This window comes from Elgaria multicarinata, chromosome 8 (assembly GCF_023053635.1).
Source record: "Elgaria multicarinata webbii isolate HBS135686 ecotype San Diego chromosome 8, rElgMul1.1.pri, whole genome shotgun sequence".
Taxonomy (NCBI): Eukaryota; Metazoa; Chordata; class Lepidosauria; order Squamata; family Anguidae; genus Elgaria; species Elgaria multicarinata.
In genome coordinates this window covers 52,072,842-52,099,272 of record NC_086178.1, presented here as the reverse complement: position 1 = coordinate 52,099,272, position 26,431 = coordinate 52,072,842, and the positions used below count along the sequence as shown (strand labels likewise).

At 40.8% G+C, this 26,431-nt stretch overlaps 1 protein-coding gene across 4 annotated transcripts in view; it reads left to right on the top strand.

The window, feature by feature from the left end:
* Nucleotides 1-2,824: 2,824 nt before the first annotated feature.
* PPP2R3A (protein phosphatase 2 regulatory subunit B''alpha) overlaps nucleotides 2,825-26,431 on the top strand; it is a 38,259-nt gene continuing 14,652 nt past the window's right edge. The window contains exons 1-6 of one of the 4 annotated variants that reach the window (XM_063132348.1): nucleotides 2,825-2,947; nucleotides 13,458-15,858; nucleotides 21,083-21,343; nucleotides 23,682-23,785; nucleotides 25,646-25,748; nucleotides 25,950-26,024. In XM_063132348.1, the coding sequence (XP_062988418.1) occupies nucleotides 13,912-15,858; nucleotides 21,083-21,343; nucleotides 23,682-23,785; nucleotides 25,646-25,748; nucleotides 25,950-26,024 (2,490 nt within the window). In that variant the 5' untranslated portion in view covers nucleotides 2,825-2,947; nucleotides 13,458-13,911. Of the gene's footprint in view, nucleotides 2,952-13,457; nucleotides 15,859-18,296; nucleotides 18,885-19,749; nucleotides 19,807-21,082; nucleotides 21,344-23,681; nucleotides 23,786-25,645; nucleotides 25,749-25,949; nucleotides 26,025-26,431 lie in introns of those variants that run through there. The other 3 variants (XM_063132349.1, XM_063132350.1, XM_063132351.1) reach the window with 3 other exon arrangements.

Sequence of the window (26,431 nt, the reverse complement as noted above, 5' to 3'; positions counted from 1 at the left end):
GCAGGAAGCAGTGCTAAGGATGATCTCTGCCTGAGCCTGTGGAGACCGACTGCCAGTCAGAGCAGACAATACTGGGCTGGATGGACTGTTAGTCTGCTTAGTGCAAGGCAGCTTCATGTGGCACAGTGCCTCACAGCTGTGTTTGGATAAAATGATCCTAATTTCATGTTTCCATGCTGCAATGTTCCATCATACACCAGTACAAATGAGCTAACAATTCTCCATCTATGGCAGCAACTAGAGATCACAGGTGGGCCTGCAACAAAACAGTGTGGAGTTCAGTGTGCCATCCATCCATCCATACCTTCATTTAGGATACTCCATTCTATTCCTCTTTCCATCCAGTTTTCCAGTCCCATGCTCATCAGACATTAAGCATTTTATGGCTGCTGTGCAAGCTCAGTTTTCATTGGGTTGTTTGGGAGTTATTGTTTTTGCCTGTTTGTTTACTTGGTTTGTTCGCTGTCATAGTTTGCTACACATAGTCATATGGATAGTGTTCCAGGAGATTTTAAAATGTTTCAATTTCTGACTAACTGCAAGCAAGTCCTATCTAGTTTTCTGCCTCTGAGTTGGAGAAGCAACTATTATTCAGAGATTCTAACAAGAAGGGCTACTTGAATCCTACTATCATATTTTTCTACACCTGGACTGGTAAAGTACATAATGTTTCAGGTAGAAGATTATGACATGCATTATTTTACAAGCCATGAGACTGTTATGAACACTCCATATGTAGACTTGCTACCTCTGGACTGAAGAATGGGCCAAGATAATGGTAGGATATCCTCCTGAGAAGTAGGGTTTATGAAAAGCCAGTGTTGTTTATGACTTCACCTTGCCTTTATTACTCTAAATTAGTCTACCGCTATGATTTTTCCTGAAGTGCCACCTGGTGGAAGTCACGGCTTGACAAAATAACCTTATTTTCTTAATAAATGTAGGTGTTTTTCCTGACTGCCTGGAATCCAGCCTTTATTTATTTATTTAAATTATTTTTAGCCTGTTCCTCAGCCAAAAAGGCTCCTGAAGCAGCTTACATATAATCAGTAAAACAAGGCAGTTCCCTGCCTGCAGGCTTAGAATATAAGAAGGCATGACACACACAAGGAATAAGAAATGGGAAGGGAAGAGGGGGAAATGTAAGTCTTTCAGCAAGGCTGGTGGAATAGCCCTGTTCCCCTCTTCAGAAGATAATGCACCTCTGAACTAGAAAGAGGCGGCAGAGAGTCAGTTAAAGACAGTTTTGCAGTTTGAAGAGAGAGCTGAGAATTGGCTGCAGATGAAAAATCTCTGAGGTAACAGTTTCTCTCTCTGGTGCTGTCTGTTAGAGGAGTGCCTGTTTTGCTCCTGTCATCAAAGGAAACTCAATGTTATAGAACCATCCATAGAATGTCTGATGCTTAGGGAAGCGGGAGTATATAACAATAGTTTGCACATCAAGAGGGAAAAATGAGTCTAGGTAGGGGATCCTGATTTACAGCTATTTCTGGAAAGCCATAAGATAGGCACAACACAAGCAGTTGCCTATCTAATTTTGTTCACTTCTGAAATAAACTAATTTGAAAAGTTCAGGAGAAATTTGCAAATTAACGTTTAAAATGAGTTAGTGTACTTTTCTTTTGTTATTCTAAAAAGTTATTTGTATGTGCATTTATTATAATAAACTGTGAACCACCTTCAGTACTTTGGCAGAAAGGTGGTATTTGGACTCAAAGCAGTATTTTAAAAGAAAATAAATGTAACCTAAATGCTACTGGTTAATAAGTGTTTTGGGATGAACCTGCTGTTAGGGACAGCCTCTCAGCAGCATGGACCTGAGGTGGCCTAAACCTTAACTTGTTCAGGGTTGCTGCTCAAACTTGGTTCCTCATGCCTAAATTTTCTTGGATTCTTTTCTTGGAGCCTGAGCACTTCATGAAAACAAACTCTATAGTGGCACGTTGAAAGGACATCTCACAAGTGACAGTCTCCTAATAGCACAGATGTGTTATTTGGGGCAGCCCAACACTTATTTCAGGATACAGAGCTAATCAAATCCAATTCCCTTATTCCGACTGCATATACACTGCTGAATGGAATAAGGAACTAGGAGCCAGCTTCAGCCGGTGGGGAACTGAGCTGATGAGTGCACAAGATGGGTGCGGTGAGTGCAACTATGAGCCAAATATTGTGGGGCGGGTGCATTTTGTATGGGAAGAGCCCTGGAGTCAAAAGAGACAGGAAACTGCAGCTGGCATTTCAGAAATGCCAGACCTAAAGGGTTCCATAACTTTGACTCAATGTTCCACAGTCATGTGGTTTAAAAGTGGATAATAAATCGTTGAGTTGTTTTTCTTTCCTTCCTGGTTTCTTGACTCTTTCAAGATCTGCCACAATCCTTTTCGAACTTTCCCCTGCAACAAAGAGCGGTCTTCAAGCTGAACTCCACATTTCTGCTATTGAGGGCGTTGGCCTTTTGTTTTAAACGCCCACCTAAAAGCCTGAACTCCGAAAGAACTGCCTGCTTAATTCCCCGGGCCCTCAGGGGCGGTTGTCCGTGGCCGTTCCTTTAGCCCGGACTGGCAAAAAGGACTGGGGCTCGGTTGCCCTTGGCGAAGTCTTCCGTCCCGGCGCTCAAGAAGACACGAGCGCCGCAGGACACTTGAAGCAGAGTTTCAGGCGGGACCTGGCCCGCAAATGCAAGGCTCCCGCCTTGGAGTCAGGCAGAGCTCTGCTATGCTGTACCCACGGGCCGGCCCTCCCTGGGCAGGGAACTGACGCCGCCTTTGCCTCTCTTTCCTCGCCTCCCCATCCCCACTTCAGCGCGCTCTGTGGGCGCCCCCTTCGTTTGTGCAGAAGGGACAGGAAAAGAGGCGCAGCCTCCCTCCGCCGGAGGGTGGAGGAAGGAGGAGGGTCGAATCCGAAGAGCGCCCCAGGATGGGAGAGGGAGTCGCCTCGGCGGCGGGTAGGTGCTACGCTACTGCCCCGGCCGCCTCAGACACTGACGGCCACTGTTTATTATTCATTGCTCCCAACTAACAATGAGAAAGTGAGGCAGGAAAGGCAGGCGGCCGCGGTCTGAGTGGAAACCATGCTGCGTTTTAGATGGGGCAGCAGGGGGCGGAGAGAGCGTACAGGGGGGAGAGGGAGCGGCCGGGGACGGAGCAAGAGGCACCTCAAGAATTTCTAACGCCTTTAGTGGCGGTCAGGAACTGCTGGGGACAGCTGAGGCGCCCATGTCCACAGGGGAACGGGTGACAACCGAGGCTCACGAAGGGCACCGGAGCTGCTTTTGACTCGTAGCGCCGCGGCGACGGAGCGGGGGGTGGGGAGGGTCGGCTTGCCCCGCGGTCTATTTATTTCTGGGTTCAGCCGCCCAAGATGACCGTCGCCTGCAATTTCAACTCACTTCTGCCCGACTTACTGGAGTCGCCTCATCAGTTACTGCAGTTGCCGAAGTTAAGATACGGTCAAATATCCCCGCCGTTCCCCTTAGGGAAATGGGGCAGAAGCGGTGTGCCACCCTCTTGAAATACCTTCTGAGTCACTAGCAGCACGAATCTTTCCATGCCACAGAATTATCGAATTAATGCCAGCAGTTCCTTGATTCTTATGATTTGAATAAAAGATGCCTCTTTTCAGAGACCCAGTTGATTCTCTTGCTGGTGTGGTTTGCCATAAGGAGGCCATGGGCTTCTCTTGTTTTCCAGGCCTTAAGTGCTACTAGAATGAGATAGAAAGGTGCTGTACAGGAGCAGTTGTGGGTGAAAGGTAGATCTTCAGATTTTGGGACTTTAACTTCCAGGATTCCTGACTGATGGCTGTGCTGTCAGGAATGGGAGTTGAAGTCCAAAAAATCTGGAGATCTACGTTCTGTCCACTCCTGCTTGTGGACAGAATGTAGTACCCTAAAGGGAGAGGGGAGGGGAGCTATCAGAGCAAGTAGCAACCATCATTTGTCCAGTCCTTGCTGTGCTTGGAAAAAGAAAGGCTGAGCAATTGTGCAGAGACTTCTGCTTCTACAAGAAGAATTACTTAGGCCATAGCTAGACCTAAGGTTTATCCCTCGATTGTCCAGGGGTCAAACCTGTTCATCTAGGTGACACACAGGGGATCCAGTGCTCAGGCAGGGGCGAACCCTGGATGATCCCAGGATAAACCTTAGATCTAGCTGTGGCCTTACTCTCATTCACTGGGCAGCCTGGTGGGCAGGGTTGGGCCCCTAGTGCTTCCTAGAAAGAAAGTGCAAGAAGCTGCTTATGCTCACCCTACTCACCCTCTCTCTCTCTCTGAGTGGTGCAGCGTAGACAATTACTCATGAAAGGAGCAGGTTATCTCATCCTCTCAGTTCCTTTTTCTCTCTGGATGGTGCAGCAGTGGGACTCAGTAAACTCAGTGCTCCCCACTATGCTGCTCAATGAAAGAGGGCAAGAGAGCAAATAATTCTCTTTGCAGGAGCAGCCACTGCCTCCATGCGATCACTAAGAGTTCCTTTCTCTTGGCGGCAAGGATTTCAAAGCGATGCTATCTTCCCTCTACCTGTTTGCACACTTTCTCTCTTTGGCAGGAAGGATTAGGCTCTTGCTGTTCAGAGGGAGCAAGCTAGCAAAAGGAGCAACTACACTTTGGAGAAACAGACATCTCATAATCTTACTTGCTCACTTGTCCTGTCTCACAGGACAGCATGATGGGGAGGACTGGTTGTGTTGGGCCCAATCTCTAGCCCTGCACCACCCAAAGAGAGAGAGAATGCAGGCAAGCAATTGATTGGATGAGGTGGCTGCTTCTTCCTTGACCAACTTGCTATGCTGCACTGCCCAGAGAGAGAAGATAATTGAGCAGGCAGAGTAGGCATCCCAAAAAGGGTGAGCAAGAGGGGAATTAGAAGCAGCTGCTCTCTTCTCTTGCTTGCGCATACCCCTCCATGCCCCCAAGCAGCAAAGCCCAGTGTTCTAGGGGTTTTACTTGGTTGGGATGGGGGTGGGTGTCCTTCCAGTCTCTGATACAGGACAGGTGAAGGGAGGAGAAGTTACTATTTACTGTTTGTATTTGATTGACTCTCCTTACCAACAGCAGTTGCTGACTGGATGCTTTTTCCTTCAGAATAAAAGTTATAGTGCTAAGCTACAGTCACCATATGGAAAGGAGGAGAGGGAACAGTTGTATTGAAAAAGGAATTTCAGCAGGTGTCATTTGTATGCATACAGTACCTGGTGGAATTCCCTCTTCATCACAACAGTTAAAGCTGCAGGAGCCCTGCCCTCTTTTGTATCTAGTCAAGAGGGCAGGGCTCCTACAGCTTTAACTGTTGCGATGAAGAGGGAATTTCACCAGGTGTTGCATGCATACAAATGACACCTGCTGAAATTCCTTTTTCAATACAACTGTTAAAGATACAGGAGTCCTATTCTCCTTTTCATATTGTCAACCTAGTTAAGCATACTTTTCTAAAAGTGGTGTTTAACATAATGTGTAGTTTAGTAGGATGGACATGACAGAGGGTTATGAGACAGGGCAGAACCAGCTGTATGTGTCTTACACACTTCACTATCACATAAACGCAGCTCTAGAATAAAACACATACACAAAATTGTGGTATATAGAGAGCTGGATCTATATTTAGGAGATAAGTTGGTTCAAGTCGTACCTCTTCCATGGACTCGTTTAGAGGCTTTAAAGAACTATTTTTCAGCTTTTAAGGACCTAGCTAAAATTGCAAACTAAAACTGATCCATTACTAGAGCTGTGTTTTTAATTGTAATGTTGTGAGTCATCCTAAAATAATTTTTCAGTGAAGGGCACTACTCAAATATTTTAAATCAAATAAATAAATACTAATCCTATACCAATCTCCCAGGCCACTGCAACTTTCAGGGGAGGCCCTGTTGTCCATGATGCAGCCTTTGGATTTCTGTTTGGCAGCAACACAGAGATGGGCCTTCTCTGTGGTGGTGCCTGCCCTATGGAATGATTTCCTCTTTGTGGTACACCAGGTCTCAAAGTTGGCAAGTTGTAGGTGTTTACTGAAAACTTTGGCTTTCCCCTAGCCATGACTTGACTTTGAATCAGTGTCTAATATGATGGTATTTATTGTTTTCTTTTGTAAAACACCTTGGGATTTGTAAAAATGAGAAGTGGTAAAGAAATATTGATGGTGATGGTGATGATCATCATCAACAACAACAGGTGGTTGTAGTGGTGGTAGTAGTAGTAGTAGTAAAAAAAAAAGTAGTAGCTGTCATTTTGGTACGAGAGGCATTTAATTGCTCCATGAGGGGAGATGGAGCAGCAACATATGTTTACAGTATGTTCCAGGAGTGGGAAGCATTCAGATGCCGTACTTATTTCATTTTAAAACATAAGTTCACAGTATAAATTTCATTTTAAGATTTGCTATGCAGTCAGCAAGAGCATTTCTTATGGTAATGGATTTTGATAAAACAGTTTAAACGTAAAAATGTCTTGTGGCTGCAATGACCTCCTGTGTACATTTTCCGAGTCAGAGATTATTAGTAGACACGCATACCTCACTGCTGCTCCCAGCTTTTTCTCCTACCACTTAGTTGTTATATTTTATGCAATTTTCAACTTTGGAAGTAGACTGAAATATGACTGGGATTCCATGCCGTAAAACAAATAGCCTAGCAGCTGATTGCTATATGGTGTATTATTATTATTTTAGGCCTATACTGTGTGTTTTATTGACATATATAAGATAGATTTTAAATTAATTAGTTGCATCAGTGCCATTAGGGTGACCATATGAAAAGGAGGACAGGGCTCCTGTATCTTTAACAGTTGCATAGAAAAGGGAATTTCAGCAGGTGTCATTTGTATATATGGAGAATCTGGTGAAATCCCCTCTTCATCACAACAGTTAAAGCTGCAGGAGCTATACTAGAGTGACCAGATTTAAAAGAGGGCAGGTCACCTGCAGCTTTAACTGTTAAAGATACAGGAGCCCTGTCCTCCTTTTCATACGATCACCCTAATCAATCAAATCCTGTAGAGGAAGGGAAATTTTGTGTTTTTCTTCTAAATTAATTCTGTTAAAATGTGAGCTGTCATATGGCATTAAAATGTAATCTGAGATTGTAGGGGAAAAGGGAATGGAGCAGCAGCGGGCCCATGGGTCTCCAAATCCCGCATTTGCACTCCTTTCCATGGGTATTGTCCTGGAGAAGCACAATTGCGGGATGTCGAATAACGAGGCACCAATGCAACCTCATATAGACATGGCCCTAGTGAATTATAATAGTTGTTCTCTCCCCCTACACCCCTCCATTTGGATAGCTTCCTCATCTAGTCGTAACTGAAAGAATCGGTTTGATGTTAAGGAGTGCTGTGCGCTGAGGTTTTGTATTGAATTTAGCTAATGTGTCTGGAACTTGTGCTTGGTATGTTATAGGAATGGAAGATATGAAGCTAATTGGGGAAGGGGTGTAGTAAGAGTGGTGTCTGGGTTCAGGTCAGGAAGAATAGGTCATTTGTTCTGAGTCTGGAAAGAAGTGCTTGAGCCAAGCTTGGGAAATTAGGAGTTGTGTCAGAGCTAGGAAGCAAGCCAAGCCCCAGTGATCACACAGCACAGCGGTTTTTAAACAATGTTTCTATAAACTCTGAGATTCCTTGGAAGCTTACTTGGTGGCAGTGAAGCTGCTCAAAAGAGTATTTATCCTCTATCACCTGTTTTTCTCTGCAATGTTTAGTTGCCAGTGAAAAATGTGGCTCCCCAAGGAAAAGGGAATCCATGTATTGCAAAAGGTATGCATGCATTTCTGCCTAGAACCTTAGAACAAAGGGTTGAGCCAAGTATTCTAGAGGAATTTTCACACTGCTAGTTTGTATGGGGTCATGCTTGCTTATATAAATATGGTCTAGTGGTTTATTTTCATATTTTCAAGTTACTTTACCAGGATGTCTAAAATCCAAGGGTCAACATTTCCAGCTAATAAGAGAAATTTGATGTTTCTGCAAATTGATGTGAACCTATTGTTCACATCAATAGGTTCCCAATCTCATATTTCAATTTCTAGACTTGGATAGCACCCTCACCTCTGCTTCTTGCTGTTCCTTTCTAGCTAGAAAAAAGTAGTATACTTGAGTCTGCCTATAGAAAACAAGGAGGAGGATTCTTGCACATTTTAATGGTTGTATTGAGGTGTGAAGAGGTATATACATAATCCAGACTTGTATTTAAGCATTAACCTGAAAGCCATGGGTGACCAACAATTCCATACATATGTGTGGATAGAATTCAATACAGTCTACCGGGTGGGCTTGAGGTAGAGGGACACATCTCTCCCTTCCTCCCCCACCAATCTGCTTGGTTCTGTGCTGTCTGTGGAAACATCTGCCAACCTATTTGGTAGAAAGTAGGTTTTGTTTTTTGTTAGTCTGCTAAGAGGTCAGTATTGTGCATTTCCATGATGGCTGCAGAGGAGGGGGCTTTAGGCTCTTAGAAGGCTAGTAACTTTTGCGGTCTTATTTACAAGGTTGACACAATCTCTGTTGCCAGGGCAATCACAGTGAATGTGATGAATCCATTCTCAGTATTTACACGTGGAATGCAGTATTGTAACACTGTTGTGTTTCCTTCTTATTTACTTTTCTTTGGCTTCTCCCGTGGTTTATATTTAACTTGGCAGAAGTTCTGAATGTGAGGAGCATTATAAAAGAGAAAGCGGAAGATGCATCATCTTCCAGAGTCACTGCCAGGCAAGGTTGATGCGTGTGTAGCCTGGACTAGGTACAGTTTCATCCTTCTTGCCAATGTACTCTTTTTTAGCCCCAGACCAGGAGTGGCCTGTCCATATAGATGAACTAGGTGTTGCCTAGGGCACCAAGTTAAATGTGGTGCCAAATTTGGGGGGGGGGAGGGGAATACAAATTAAAAAACCACAAATAAAATGTTATGTTTATAATATACTGAATATCATGGGTGTCCATACAAATTTAAGCATAAAAAACTTGCTTTTCTGTATATCTGGGCTGAAAGGATGTAACAATTATTTTGTTTTATTTGATCTCAGAAGCATTGGTTTGGATAGATGGATGGACAGAAAAAGTGAATAATTATGACTCTATTTAAATAGATTGATTCCCAGTTTACTAAAAACCTCAGCCTAGATCTGCCCTTGGGATTTGGGGGTGGGTACACCATTTGTATGGTTTGCCTCTGGCACCAGTTGCTGCAGCTAGTCTAGGGTCTGCCACAGACATGTCCCTTTGCCATATTTCCTACACTCTACTCTCCTGCCCTGTGACCTACTCCCTCCAATCCCAAACACCTTTCTTCTGATTTATCTCCCTCCTTCTTCCCTACCTCATCTACCTCTCATGTTATCATCCTATCTTTGCCCCCTGCCCTCTCTCTTAGAGCTCCATCACACCTACTCCCCCACCCCACTTTGAGTCTGTGGTTTCCCCCTCCATTTCCTTAGTGAGTCTAGCACTGGGCACTTTCATGTCTGCGTGTTATTCTGTTATTTCAGCTCATGTATCTTTTCACCTGTATCACTACTGTGCTGGCAAAATCTCCCGCCCCCGTCTCCTACGTTCTCCTTCCCCCTGCAGTTAAATGTGTGTGTGTGTGTGTGTGTGTGTGTGTGTGTGTGTGTGTGTGTGCAAATACAATAGTACAGCATCCTGAAACTGTGCAATTACAGTAAAACAACACACTATGCTTTCCTCTAAGATCATATTAAACAATATTAGTGAAGAGAAAGTATTACAATTAGTTTTTGGAGAAGTTTGTGGTCAATGTTGGCATGGCAATGGGAAACCAAAATTGTTCTGGTCAGGAAACCTAGACATGCCTACTCAGGAATAAGAATCATAGAGTTGAATGGGACTGAGTCCTGGGCATGGGCAGAGACAGCAGCCTCACTCACCTTCTCTGTGGGGTGTTCGGGCAGCCTATCTCCCTCCCCTTTCACAGTTGAGCAGTTGAGCAGAGAACTACCCCACCCTCCTCTTTTGTCAACGACATTGCCCTTCAACACACACACACACACCCAACAAAAAATGGGAAGGTCCAACATAGCACAAGGACAGCAATACACAGGATGGCTTTATTGTGCACGGTGGGGGGACGGGGACAGATTTTCCCTGCCCCAGAATAAGACAGAAAAGGGAGAGGAAGAGGTGAGATGAGTGCAGGACATGGACAACATCATTTGAATACTGTGCTGCAAAATCACATACCAGGCATGGCAGGAGTGCAATAAATCGCTGGTGTGATGGAGCTCTTATTGCCTTCTTTCAGCACTACCAAAAAGTCCAGACCTCAGCTTGTATTTGTGTTTTTAGACTGTTGGTTGTTTTATTGTTTTATTATGGTTTTAATTTTTGTGAACCACCCAGAGGCCTTCGGCTATTGGGCGGTATAAAAATGTAATAAATAAATAAATAAGTTATTATTATTATTATTATTTATTTATTTATTTATTTATATAGCACCATCTATGTACATGGTGCTGTACAGAGTAAAACAGTAAATAGCAAGACCCTGTTGTGTTGCATTGCTGATGCTGAAACCAATTACTGGTAATTTTATTGAGCTGAAAGGGGAGTGAAGTCTCAGAGTGTGGTCTGAGGCCACAAGATCCAACTCCTTTGCTGAAGCCGTGTAGGTCTGGGTCTGGTCAGTGACTGAATGGGAGACAGAGGCATAAGTGCCCTGTTGGATTCTGCCCATTGGATGCAAGGAAACTGAGTTGTGAATGATAATTGTTACATAAACAGTCAGAACTAGTAACATTTTAGTTACTTATTGAAATAGTTAGTGGATGTACCTCATTGCATGTTTTACAAACAAGCTTTCATATAATTACTTTTTGAAACTGTTTTCTTCCTTCAGAAATAATTAATGCTCTGATAAATAATAATAATAATAATAATAATAATAATAATAATAATAATAATAAATTTATTTCTTACCCGCCTCTCCATTTTGATTGAGGCGGGGAACAACAATAAACAATAAAATACATAAAACTGAATTAAAACATAATATACATTGTTAAAAACATCCTAAAATAATAATCTCTCTATATAAAACGCTTAGGTATGTTTCTGGTCAGGCTTCAGCTAATACAGGTTGCTAAGCAACAGTAACAGTGTGTAAAGTCAGCTAAGCCCCTCGCCTGACTCCTCCAGGCTTTCCAAGGTAATCCTACCCCCCTTTTTGCCTCTTCAATTCCCGCCCCCCCACGAAGGGGGCAGCGCCACTGTCCGGAGCATGAGCGAGGCACGGCCGGGGGCCTTGGTGGCCGGGTGGGAGGCTGCTCACCTGCTGCGAGCCCAGGCCCCGGCCTAATCTGGTGCGAACTGGGCGGGTGGCCCAAGGCTGACAGGAACCCTGGGGAGAGGAGGACACCTGCTCCCCCTCCCCCTGACCTCCCTGCCCCCCAGGTTTGCCAGATGGCGCTGTACCGGCGGCCTCCAAGCAGCCTGCACCCCCTTGATGATATTTAATTAATAAACTTTAAGATATGCTACAACAGCATATGTTACCCCAGGTACAGCTAGTAATAAGAGAATGATGTTATGTGACCAGGGGATGGGGGCTTGCATTACAATGGTTCTTGATTCCTCAACATTATAAAGTATCTGTGATCAGATTAGCATGGTGCTTATGAACTATTTGGAGATTGCACTACAAGAAGATAATTTACATTATGAAGTAATAATACAAAAGAACCCTATTCATTTACAGTTTATATTTTGAAACCATTTTTCTACCCTCAGGGCTGGCGTATGTTGCATGACAGTAAGTCAAAACAAAGTCCATATAAAATGCATTTATAATAGCTCATGCTACCAGAGGTACAGCTGGAAACAACTGAACTTAAAGAAATAAAAGGTTCAAAAATAATAAAAGAAGTTTCTTCTAAGGAATCTTTTATTTATATTCATAATTGTGGGAGCTACAAATATCTATTTTCAATAAAAGCCTGTTCAAGCTTAGTTTGAATTAGAGAACTGCATCTATTTAAAAAAGGCTTTTAGTGTGTATCATATGGAGTAATTTTGGAGCTTTTTTGTATGCATCAACAGTAGGCCAAATCACATAGCCCCTGTACATAAGGAATTATGAGAAAGCCTTTAATGAATGCACCATTCCTTCTGTGCGAACCCCTAAAATAGTCAAGGCACAGTGCTTCCAGTGGACACTTAAATGTGGTTGTGCTTTGTTCCCCTGTTAAGAGAATAGTATTTTTTAATATATAACTGTAAAACTAATCTGAAAAGTTGCTATTCTAAAAATGAAACCTTCATCTGGTTGTAAATATTAAGATTATACCAGCAAGAATGAGTCTTTGGTAACTCTGAGTTGTGTAAAATATAGCGAGGAAGAGTGCACTTTTTTTGGGGGGGGGGATCACATGATTAAATTGAGTCTTTCTGAGTAGTGCTTCAATCAAATCCACCCTGATACAAATGCTCTTTGTATTTCTTGTAATCACCTTCATGTCACAGGATCGCATCACAGTCCCAGTAAAAGAATATTTTCTGTAATGAGTCTTCTATGGCATGCAAATGATTATGAACAAGGACTCAAGTTCAGAGTGTTCAGCCAAATGGTTAAAATCTGCATACATAGATAAAAGAAAGGACAAGGAAGAGATGCCAACAATTCATTTTCCTGGCTATGCAGATGAAATAGCAAGTTGTCTACAAACCAGCTAAAGACATATTTTGTCTTCTTAGTGAAATTATATAAATATTTAAATAAATTGGCTATTAACATTAGACTTTCCTTGGACAGTTTTAGTTCAGGGTATGGCAGTATAAAACTCTATTTTTCATAGATATTTTTAATGTTGATGTGTCCTTGGTGGATTTTATCAGCTTGGCCCCAGATTCACAAAATGGGACTTTTTAAAGTCTCATTAATTTCATTGGGGCCCTGTGTGGCCACGCTGTATACATTTTAATTTAATTTATTTTGAAATGTTTAAATAGACACAGACACTTGTTATTTAATTGCAAAAAATAGTTGCTTTAATATTTTGGGGTAAATAATTTGTTTTTGTAGGATCATTAGATGCAGCAAAATGTGAAAGATGTGATTCAATATCTCATGCAATATGTGAAACTACATCATCATCATAAAGGCTACAGAGGCAAGATCTACACTAGTGCTTTATAGCGGTATTGAAGTGCATTGATTGACTGTTGGGGCACAATTCACATTTCATATATTGCCTTCATAGTGTTATTTTCCGCTTTCCTGTTTTTATTCCACATTCGTAATGATTTGACACTAGTGTAGGTCTGATTTAGGAAGTTAAAGATGAGCCCTTGTTAGAAAACTAAGGCTTTACTAGGGAGTAAGTCTCATTGAACACAGTAGGATGTACTTCTGAGTAAAGGTACATAGAATTGCACTGAAATAATATCTGCATAAAAGATAAAGTAATAGCTGAAGTCTGAGTTGAAGTTGGTTCTATTAACATTATTTGTAATTGCAGGTATCTTCCACATCAATAGAAGAGTTGGATCACTCATGCACACTACATGTCTTTTCTTTCGCCATGGTATTTGACACTTAAAGCAGCAAGTCTGGACAAAGTACTCAAGAGAAAACTATTCTTTCCTCCCCCTCCCCCAAGTGGATTGAAGTTCTATAATTCTACATTTAATATTCATTAAAATTAAGAGAAGGGGGCAATCTTTCATCAGTACGGCACTCTCGGTGTGGGATACAACTTTTCAGTATTTACACTGGTCATGTTAACTTTTCACAGATATCTATCCTAAACCTGTTAACTGTTAGATCTTATCAATGCATTGCTTTTACAATTTTGTAAGATTTTCTGAGACAATAGAATCACCCAGGAATATGTGTGTGTCAGTATTTTGAAGAGTGGTAATGTGATTGCTGTCTTAGCTCAGTTCATAGTGCAGCCAATTAAAAATCACATTATGGCAGCAACATATAGGCGTGTAGTAACAACAGTGAATTGTTACAGCAGTGTTGTGATAGATCGTAGACTTCAACATGCTGTGCATTATTGCTCTGGAGCATGTCGAGTATTTAAGCAAGGAGTTATGTGCATAGTGGCCCACCACAGTGTTTGTGCAGAACTAATTAAAGTCCCTACACCGAATCTTAGAAGTTCAGATCTGACTCACAGGCTTTCAATGCCTGAGAGTTCCCTTGTTTTGTCTGGGGATGAAGATTATAACCAAATCCTTCCTAGTAACCCAAGACTCAAAAAGGGTTCTTCTATTCAAAGCACTGGAAGTCTGAAAGATATCACTGGAGAAGCCATAAATCTTGCTAGTGGAAAAATTAAAGAATTTTCGTTTGAAAAACTTAGAAACTCTTCCAGTCAAGTGAGCTATAGAAAGGGAAGAAAAGTTAAGTCAGACTCATTCAACAGAAGGTCACTAGACTTTGACTTGATCTATGGACATTTCAGCAATGATGAAAACTCCCCTCCTCCCTTTGGCCTGTCACATCATTCCTCATCTGAGGAGAAATGGCAGGTCGGCAGCACCTCAGTAGAGGGAAATGTGAATTCTGCAGTTCCCTTACCTGTGCAGACTTTCTCTGAAGACAGTTTTATCACACAGATTTTGGAAAAGCACAAGCTGGATGGTTCTTCCAGTGGAGATATTAAGATGTGCTTGGACATCTTGCTGAAATGCTCAGATGACTTGAAAAAGTGTACTGATATAATAAAGCAGTGTATCAGGAAGAAATCTTCAGGTAGTGTCATTGGAGGAAATGCTAATGACCCTTTGGCCAATTCTGAAATGATCTATATGAATTTAATGACAAGGTTTTCTTCTTACCTTAAAAAACTGCCTTTTGAATTTAGACAGCCTGGGATCACTGAACCTGGTGATATGGTAGAACTGATTAACAGTTTGTCTGTTTTGCAGCAGTCTCATTTCTCCCCAATGTTTGGCAATGAACAGCCACCTAGATATGAGGATGTTGTATCCTCCCCATCCTCTGCGACAAGGCAGTCTCTCACTACAGACTTACAAGGTATCCAGAACAGTACTGATACAAATACCTCAGAAAATCCAACCCAAATCCCCACTGTAGATTTTCCTTCAAATGTTTTGCATGTCAACAACCAGCAGGAGAATTTAGGATCTAGAAATGATGCTTGTGTGCTACCTCAGTTGCTATCTTTAAATCCGTCAGATTGCATTTCTCCCATAGAAACTCTGTACATTGTGGAAGAATCAGATAGAGAAAAGGGATTAGGCAGTGCATTGAGTGCTAAGAGTAGAGGAATATGGGAGAATTCAGAAAGCAGCCAGCAGAGAGGTGAAAGGGCAGAACCTGCGGTAGATTCTACTAAAACATTGCCTACTGTAGAACAACCTGTAACACTGGCCCAAACCTTCACCCCAGCAACCTCCATCAGTCAAGGCTTTGATGGTACTGTACAGATTTCTAAAGGAGAAACCAGAAAAAACAATCAAGAAGAGATAGACAAACTTCTGTTAGATCTGGAGCATTTTTCACAGAAAATGGAGACTTCTCTGCGAGAGACTTCTACAAAGCAAAGTGATTCTTCATGTTTGAAGGATATTAGTCTATCTCTAACTCTTGAAAATAAAGATAAAGCTTGTTCACCTGCAGACAAAAGTGCTTCCTCCTCTTTATCAAAACTCATCGAATCCAATGGTCATAAAATAGAGGAAGAAGACAAAACCCTTTTATTGCGTATCCTGGAGAGTATTGAAGATTTTGCTCAGGAACTAGTAGAATTCCGAATGGGCAAAGGAAGCTTATCAAAAGAGAAGGAAGTGATGCACATTCTTCAAGAAACTTTGGCTACTCCATCCATCACAGCTACCAAAGAACATGTCCCAGGGCAAATTCAGCAGATGCCAGAGATTATCAAGGTAAGATTGCACAGCTTTGCACAACAGATGGGGACCGTTCACACATGATGAATTTCCTATATCACTTCTGCGTAAAACACTATACTTTATATATATGGTTGTATTTTTCACTTCCTATTGTATACCATGGGAATTTTCCACCAGTTCAGACTTCACATTGTGTATTTTCATGGCAAATCTGAAAGTGTACATAGAGGCTTTCTACAGATAATAATTTTTAAAATACTTGGATATGATATTGTAAATCTCTCATTACCTGTAAGACATATGTTCATTTTTTTATGTCCTTGCATAGTCCTAGTAAAACAAAATTTGTAGGTATTTGTAGTGCTTTATCAAAACTCATATAATCCAATGGTCATAAAATAGTGGAAGGAGACAGAAGTTGCACTGCTACAATAGATGTATGTTCAGTTTGGTGTGAGTATTGCAGGCTCCAACGGGATATCCATTATGAGTCCCCACACCCTCTGTGTCCAGAGCACTTTTGGAACTGTTTTAAAAGAATTTATTCATTTATTACAGTTCTATACAGCCCAATAGCCAAAGCTCTCTGGGCTGTTCAAAAAATCAAGTACAATTCAAGGTATAAAACAAACCACAATATGAAAAAACAACATAAAAGTACAATATAAAAACACAACCAGGATAAAACTGAGCAGCAATGCAGAGATTTATACAGATTTAAAATACAGATTTAAAACAGCAAAGTTAAATGACTAAAATGGTAAACTGTTAAAATACTAAGAATATAAAAAGGTCTTCACCTGGCGTGAAGACCTTTTATTTTTAGTACATACAAGGGCAAATGCATAACTACATCCACAGCCCTTTAAAAGAGGGAAAATACAGTTTCTTTAGAGTTGAAATTGACTAGACTAGAAGTTGCTTACTAGCTTCTGAAGTTTCATGTCTCTGTTGAATGGTATGAGACTAGAGGAAGTGGCTGGAATTAGGAAAAATGACTGAACATGCTTCCCCCATTCTCTGTTCCTCTATTATGTTAGTGATTCTGAATTAGGATTCATCCCTCAAAGCGTGATTAGGAAAGTTGCTTCCAGAGCTTGATAAAAATAATTGTCTAAATACAATCACAATTCCCTATATGTGGAAATGATAACGGATTCTGGAAATTAATCACATATAGCGTAGTTGTTCCAAAATAGGGATATTTTAAAAACACATGAAATGGAAGTAGTATCTATGAAGAATGAAAGAAATCATAATTCAATTTTTATTTCAAAAATACATTTAATATAGTCTTAATTTGAAACTATATTTGCTTCTCATATTTGTCTCGGGTTCTTGGAGAGGTCCTTGCTCGTGGTGTCAGTATTTTCTCTCAGTTCTTTTTTGAGATCGTTTTTAACAGGAAAGGAAACAAAATTCTATTGACAAATAGGATATTTAAGATTTTCAGGATGAACACTTGCCAAATGTGCACGTTGCCAGTCTTGTATGAATCTAAATATATTCTTTGAATACCAGCTGTTGATATTTCTATTCATGATCTGATTAAGAAATCACATGACTAACTCTGCGCACCCTTTCTTGGAGCAAGTGTTTTGGAACAAACTCTACTGTTCCTCCTGGAACAGTAAAATAACAATATGTGTGAATGAGTTTTCTGTCTTCTCCCAGATCAGGATGCCAGGGAGTCTAGTATCTCAGTTTGCATGCGTCCCAGAGCAATCTGTAATTACAAGCAGTCAAATTCCTTGTGAGTTATAAAACACAGCTTTGATATGTACAGTAGCAGCAATAGCTCTTAATCATGGGGCTTCAGCAAAGCTTCTGTTTAGTGTTGAAGCTCAAGATTTGAGAAGAATACCCACAATTAACGTTTTCCAAACTGTTTCACTTTTTTGGGGATTTTCATAATCTGATGGTTTGCTGATGTCAGAAGTATCAGCCTTTGCTTGAAAATTTAAAGATACAGAAATATAGACACAACTAATGAAATATTTAGATGTTTTGAAAACATGATTGAAGAATTGCACCATTATGCTTGAATTTATTATCCAAAACCCTACCTGGTACTTGTAAAATTAGCCATGTGTTAAGCACATTTATTAAGAATTAAGTCCTGTTGAACCCAATAAATTTATTTCTGAGTAAACAGGTATAGGAATGCACAGTAACTACTTTTGAATGTGTAAGGAAAATACTTGCTAACCAGCCAATTATTTTTTCCTAATATATGTCCTTTGACTTTAAGGAAACAGCTATTTTTCCATAATAAGAAAGAAAAGCAAACAATTTAAAGAGCTCCAACTATTTTGTTCATAGTTCAAATTATAAAAATATGTGATCTTATGATGGGCACATCAATAACACAATTTTTCACACAGACCTGAGCTATGGCATGTGTCTTTACTTCCATCTGAGGCTGGTTGCTGTAGGTTTGCACCTCAAATTTCACCTTTGAAGCTTATAAAATAAGAACTATCTGGGAAGGTGATATATTTAGCAACTTCTGCAGTATGTCTAACTTTAGCATCACTGGTAGTAGTGGTGGGTACTTCCCTTCCCACAATACCTCTGCTCGATTACAAGCCAAGGACAGATTGTCTGACTATCATGTAGCCAGAAGGGACATAGATTCTGGTGTAGATCATGCCTCTTGATAAAGAATTGCAAAGAGGTATCCAGAGATATTCATGCTCAGGGATTATTTGAATGTCAGAAAAAAGGTTCTCTGGCATTGGGGTGAGGTATAGTGATTGAACAATTCTTGCTGTGAATAATAAGAAGGCAAGGTATGTTTCACTTAGAACTTCTTGACCATAAAAAAACCCAAACAAAGAGAATACCTCATTGTGGCTGAAGTGATCTCCCAGAGGGACTTTATACCTCTGCTGGGAAGACAAAAGTTTGCTCAGGAACTAAGCAAGATGATGATCAAGGAAACATCTCTGCGAAGGGACCCAGATTTACGAGGAGAGTTAGCTTTCCTTGCAAAAGGCTGTGATTTTGTTCTTCCATCCCGATTTAAGAAGAGGTTGAAGTCATTCCAGCAGGCCCAGGTTTGAATGTGCTTTTCTTTTTCTTCCTCTTTGTATCTTTTTATTGGATCAGGGCTTGGAACTGTGTCTCCCTTAGGCTTTTCTATTTTCAGAAGACTATTTGCACCAGATACCCATAGGTTTAAAAATAGGTCTTCCGAGCTTAGCACATAAATGCACTATTGGTAAACAAGAGGGAAGAGCCCTAAGGTGTTTTCCTCTTGAGGATAAGATTAATAACATTAATAAAGTTTATTAGTGTGATTGTGCTTCGCTATTCTACCTATTATCTCTGGCTGCTGAAGTGTTTTCTGATAGTAAATGGAAGAAAAGGTTTTGTTTTGTTTTAATTTTTTGCTAAGTTTGACATTCAGTTAGAAAACTGCAAGTAAGATTTAAACAGCCAATTCTTCAAATTCATATGGAACAGCTGTTTTCTTCTGATAGGCATGCGAGGAGATATGCATCCCATACCTTATTACACTTTGTGCACTATTTCCTGGCTTTCTCAAGAAACATTGGCACAAATAGTCTGAAATTAAGTCTTATATTTATTCCACATCTTAGCATCTTTCTTATTCCTCCTTCTTAGTCAGAATCTCTTTTTGGTGGGGTGCAGTGTGTGAATTTGTACCATTTCATACACTCACCTCTAGCCATCGCGTTCATTTCATCTGCTAGTAGAATCTAAAACCTAGCTGTCTAATGATCTTGGAACTAAGCTATTTATGATATGAGAACTTAATTACTGCATTAGTCTCAAGGTGTTTCCATCTTTTCTTTTTAAATCACACTGCAACAAATTTATTGCTATGAATGAATGCAGTGGTACACTGCTGTAATATTTTGCAAATTCAGAATTTACTAAGAAAAACTACAATTCCAGGAAGAAGAATCAAATGTATATGAGAACTGTGGAAAGCTACCTCAAGCACAAGAACAGGTGTGGTAAAATGTTTTAGATAAATAAGATTAGTTCTAAGATAATGAGGGGAAAGGTGAAATGAAATGTGTGAAGAATGCATGTATGGGCACTCCCTTGTTAATGTTTTATGTTCTACAGCATGGCCACTGTAAGTATAGATTTGAAATTATCAGCTGTTCCATCAGCTTCTCTAATACAGATCAATCTATACTGAATAGCAAGAGTTTTGGTGTACAAATTGGAAGCAAAAGATTGAAGCTGGTTCCCAGCCAAGATTTAGTTAAAAATCCAGTTTTTAAAAGTCTGAAAGAAGCTCCTAAAAGAAGGGGAATACTTCAAAGCAACTGTCAAGGAGAAGAACTGTCTGCTGCTGTTCGCCGGGCATTTAGCCATGCAATATGGTTGATGGGAAAGAGAAGTAAGTAAGGATGTGGGCAGGACACAGCCTGATTGGTAAGCAGAAGCCAGCCTGGCTGAGGGGCAAAGCACCTGGAGCCCTGGAAAGAAAAGGGCACTCCAGGCTGCAACACCTTATTATTATTATTATTATTATTATTATTTATTTATTTATTTATTTATTTATTTATATAGCACCATCAATGTACATGGTACTGTACAGATTACACAGTAAATAGCAAGACCCTGCCGCATAGGCTTACAATCTAATAAAGTTGTAGTAAACAATAAGGAGGGAAAGAGAATGCAAACAGGCACAGGGAAGTGTAAACAGGCACCGGGTAGGGTGAAGCTGACAGTATAGGGTCAGAACAAACTCAATATTTAAAAGCTATAGGGAAAAGAAAAGTTTTTAGCTGAGTTTTAAAAGCTGTGATTGAGTTTGTAGTTCTCAAGTGTTCTGGAAGAGCTTTCCAGGCGTAAGGGGCAGCAGAAGAAAAAGGACGAAGCCGAGTAAGGGAAGTGGAGGTCCTTGGGCAGGCGAGAAGCATGGCATCAGAGGAGCGGAGAGCACGAGCGGGGCAATTTGTAGCCAAAAGATGGGGTATTAATCTAAATGAATGAATGAATGAGTATATTCTCTCATCAGTAGACTTAGTGCCTACCAGAAGCCTGCCCACTTCATTGCATAGCTTTGAATGAATGCTGCTTTAGGAACTTAGAAAGGTGCAGTAGTTCAAGAAAGTGCAGGGTTAACAAAAAGTTACGCACATCTCAATAGTATGTCATTATTTGACATTTGCTAATTACATTCTGTTCACTTGCTGAGCTAATTTTTGTTACATTTCTCTTCCACATATGGTTGTAGAAAAAATAATTTCAAGCATTATCTTTCTAGGTCCAAAATAAACAAGAGAAGAAGCCTGTGACTCCATCCCCAGCTCCTGCAAATTCGACAGTCAGCCCACAGTCACTTCTGCCTCCAAATAAAGTAACTGTTGCTGCCCCTTTATCCATAAACATTCCACGCTTCTATTTCCCCAATGGACTTCCTAATGTCTGCAACAGCCATGAAGAGACCATTGTCAAGATTGAGGCAGCTTTTTCGGAGTTTGAAGATGAGAGAGCCCCTCTTAATGAAATGGGGAAAATTGCAAAGGTAAGCATAGTTATTCTCTAGCTTTCATTATTCAAAGCTAGAATCTCATTACGGTATCATCAAATAATTATTAACAAAGATAAATAATATTTTCAACTAGAGTGTTTTTAGTTTAAAGTCATAATAAGATGAAACTATGAACAAATGCAAAAGCGAAACGTTTACAGCTAGTGTCCAAAGGTACCAGACATTAATGTCTAAGGGCAACACAGACGCGCTGGCCATTTAACAAGCATTGGGAGAGCCTCTGTGAGAGTTAGATTGCTGCTGTTTATTTCACTATGCCGAGTTGGCACTGCTCTGCCACCAAACCCTGCGCTATCGCTGCTGCAAGGTGGCAGCGGATAATTCCAACTGGGAGAGGCAGCATAGGCTTTCCGGTGGCCATTAGGCTTGCCGGGCTTGCCCCCTCCCACAGCTTCCAGCGACCAATGGGAGGTTGCCTTCAGCCCAAGAATGCCCCCAGTGCAGCACCGGAGCGAGGACAGACAGCGGAAGAGCCATACCGACCTCACTGCGCATCTTTGTTTTTTTTTGCTCCAGGGTGGCTCCAGAACAGCAGCTGCATTGTATAATTGACGCAGCATGGATTCAGAGCCACCCTGGGGCAAACATGACATTTAGACAGCCCATAGGTTGGGGCTATGAGAAGATCAGGAAAACAATGTCTTTGAGATGACAACAGGAGGTATTCACTTGGAAGAGTACTTCTCTGTTGGTGAGAGCAGCAAAAGAATCAATGGGCAGTGGTGGCCCCTGTTAGGTAGACCACAACAAGGGTATATGAGGTTAGAGTCCCTAGACTGATTTTGCTTTTGCTTCAGTTCTGCCAGTATTGTAGAGGTTTAGTCTGCGGTTGGACCTCCAAATGCCAGCATTTGTGTCTTCAGCAAAACAACAACAATAACAAAGTCCTTTTTGTTTAGACTGGCTTGTAGTAACAAAGAGGATAAGTCTGGGGTGGCAGGTTGCTACCTCTATTGTATTTGTTCTCATTCTGCTTTTTCCTTTGTATTCACTGATTATAGGGATGGTTTTGATATTTTTTAAATTATTTTATAGTTTGACAACCACCACCATTTCAACAGGTTTTATATTTCATTTTATAATTAAGTTTATTGTCTTATATGCTGAACCCTTTTGGAACCGTCAGTCAGATTAAACCAGAACTTAATTTTGTAACTTCCTAACGCAGGTCTGTCATCTCCCTTTGTAATAAAGTCTGATGCATCCACAGTCACTGTTATGTTACTTTTAGAGGTGCAAAGCAATTCTGTAGTATAAGAAAAACATACTTGACAATTTTACTTTTGTACTTGTCAGTTGCTCTTTTAATTTTTTTAAAAAATCTATGCACTCCAACATTAGTACGTATACGTGTTTATGTGCATATGAAATCTTCGGAAGGCAAAGCCAATACGGGGGGACTGACATGGCGTCTGCTGCTGTTGTGCAACTTTTTTTCTTTCCTGAATTTGCGGGGTGTGTGTGTATTCTCCTCCTCCTTGGCCCTTCCCATGGTGGCATAACTTTAATTGAGCAGGGGTTGGACTCGATGGCCTTATAGGTCCCTTCCAACTCTACTATTCTATGATTCTAAAACTTCTAAAATATGGCACTGGTTAATAATAACCAGACACTTCTATATAATGGTGAAATTAAAACCAAAAACCAAACAAACAAATGACCCGAATTTGTGTAACTCTATGGGAAAATGTTGGGTGGAGGACTAAAAGTGTGCTTTAGATAGAACATTTATGTTCACAGGTGACATATCACACAACACAGGTGACATAAATATCACAGGAAGTTTGTAAATCCTACATGGCCATCAATTCGTTGAAAAAAATCCTCCACAAGAGCACTTCTATCTTTTATACATGACCACTGTCAACAGGATAAAGCCTCAGACATGTAAAGTGGTGCACATGAAATCAATTTTACATGTTGGTAGACCCATTAATCTAAGTAATACTTACTTCAGAGTAAATAAATATAAAATTAGACTCAAAGGGAACAATCCTATGCATGTTTAGATAGAAAAAAGGCTTACAACTCCCAGCATGCCCCAGCCAGGAATGGCTAGCTGGGACATGCTGGGAGTTGTAGGCTTTTTTTTTTCTGTCTATGCATGCATAGGATTGCGCCGTTAATCTATTAGATTCAACTCAGAATTTAAAACTTCTAGTTTGCTTGGGTTTTATTTTTAAAATGTTACCTTTTAAAGAGTTACCTTTTCTTCATTTTATTTTCTATTAAATATTATCCTAAAAAAGAAGAGATAAGGTCTTCCCAGGATACTAGCTAGCTGCATTTTATCTTCTTGTGCTGTATGCAGATATGCTGCTGCCCCCTGTACTGGAAAGCTCCCATGTTCAGTGCATCAGGAGGAGAGCGGACAGGATTTGTATCTGTACATTCTTTTGTCGCCATGTGGAGAAAGTGAGTACACTATGTAAAAATATCATTCTAGAAAAAGCAGCCCAGTATGCCTTTCCTTTGCTTGTTTATTTTCTTTTTTGTATTTTAACTGTGCTCTTCAAATACTTATTTTTCCACTGTCTCCAGTTTTCTTCCTTTTAATATATTGTATATTTTATTTATTGAAATATGATTGTTCATTTGATACTTCTTGTATCCTTATAAGATTTGTATATGAATGCATACTTTTCTAGGCCAGAAAGACCCACTGTGGTTCTGACATATCTATGCCCTGTACCCTAGACGTGTACCCTATAAGGCCCTGTACCCTAGATGTAATTCAAACCAGCATTTTCCTGGGACTCCCAAAAAAATAGCTGCCACCACCTACTGATTTATACAGAGCGATAGAATGTGGGATGAAATATGTCAATCTTCAGATCCACCCAGACTAGTCTAGAACAGAAGTATTTAAAACAATAAACATTTATTTTTTATTTAACAGGTCAGCATTCACAACAACTGATAGATGATGATGATTGTTCTAATAACCTAACACCACATGTCTGCTTTCAATAATTTCTCATTTACACCGTCTCTGATTCAACTCACTAACTTAACTTACTCTGGCCCATAATTCCTCTCATTGCCCTGGTTCGCACACAACCCATGCTTTATTTAACCCATGCTTTGTTTCTCTACCCAGGATTTATTTGGCATACAATCAAACAAATCAAGGCTTGTTTTTTTCAAACCCTGAGTTGTTTGAATCCCTCCTCCTTTGCCTGCCCCCTCCCTGTATCCCAAAAGCCTTTGTGACACTGTAATACTGACATTTAGAGTGGCTGATTTTAAATAAAGCATGGATTAGCAAACCAGGGGGCTGTCTTCACGGCACTGAGTTGGCGCTACGTTCCCCCTAAACACCATGTTTTTGCTTACCCGGGGTGGCATCAGGTAATCCCCATGCCAAGGGGTTTCCGGCAGTCATCCGGATACTGGAGCCGCCTGTCTGCCCTCTTCCTGATTTCCGGCGACCAATTGCCAGTTGCCATCCACCAGGACTACCCCTGGATTGGCCATGGAGCAAGGTCAGACAGCGGAAGAGCCGGGGTGACCTTGCTCCCACTGAAAAAGTCAGGATAAGTCAGTGACTTTTTCGCTGTGCTACTTCATGGAAAATCCCCGTAAAACTCTTATTATTTTATCAGCAATTCACACAGAACATTAAAGACTTTGATAAGCAAAAGTTAGTTAGGTCCCCAGCCTTCAAGGAGCTTCAGTATAAAATAGATAAAGGGGAAGACAAAGTGAGGGAGAGACAAGAATAGCAAGAGATGAACGTGAGCAAATGCAGTTATATGAACTTAAACTGTGCAGGTCTCCCCCCTCACAAATAGTTAGCAGGGGGCCTCTAATCTAGATTGAGAGCCTGGCATGGCAGATAGGAGGAATTTAAACCTTTGCCCCCTATTGCAATCCTTATATGTTTAACTTCATGCAAATAGCCCCTGACTATTTGCATGAAGTTAAACCCTCACATTAGAACAAATAGCAGCTTCCCCCAACCTCCCATACAGATAATCCGTACGAAGGCCATGATCTGGATTGGGGTTACAGCAGGGGGCAATTGGTTAAAGCCTCCCTACCCTCATGCCAGAGCCCCAATCCAGATAGGGCTCCCCATGCTGGCCATTTGTGGGAGAAAAACACCTGCACTTGAGGGCAAAACTATGTGATTCATGTGTAGTTTGGCCATTAATTATAGCAGAGAATTAGGAATAAGGGTTGAGCTGAAGTCTTTACAAAGTAGCATAGTCTTGTTTCTTTGGGAACTCAAATTGCTAGGAGTACTTTTGCAATCTCATTTCTCTTTTGTAGGATACTACACAATTGCCATGACGATGCATCGAAATTCATTTGTCTTTTAGCAAAACCGAACTGCAACTATCTAGAACAAGAAGATTTCATCCTATTATTACAGGTATGTTTGACTACCCCTCAGGCCTCTCAACTATGCCAGCCAGGAGCTGGTGCTGCAAAAAAAGAAGGGGCGGGGGAAATAACAGCTCTCATCTTATGCCCTGGATAACACAAGACGGTGACACTCATGATGCAGTGGTGTATAATATCATTGCATTAACTGCATAATTTTTATGGATTAAATAATTTGGGTATCTTTCAGGATGTAGTAGAAACTCACCCTGGATTGACATTTCTAAAGGATGCTCCAGAATTCCATTCCCGCTACATTACTACGGTACGGCTGCATCAACAATATGTCACCATTTCTGTAAGCAAAGGCTCATTTTGAACCATGGCCAGTGTTAGGAGAAGAAATCAAGTTATCCAACAGCATTATTTTGTTTCATTAATTTAATTCTTAATTTTCTTTAGCATCCTGTTTACTTTTCTACAACCTTTGCTAAAGTGTTCACAGTGATAGTCAAGTAATACCAAGTAATTTAATGCACTTGCATTTTATGAGGGGCTATCTTTGAAGACTGCTAAGAAACTATACTTAGTCCAAACTACAGCCGCTAAGTTATTAACTAGGACTGGTTGTTGGGAACATATCTTGCTAGAGCTTAGCCCCAGTCCTGTGCTGTCCTTTTTCTAAGCACTATTCAGACTGACAGTACTTCATTTTAAAGCCCTACACAGCTT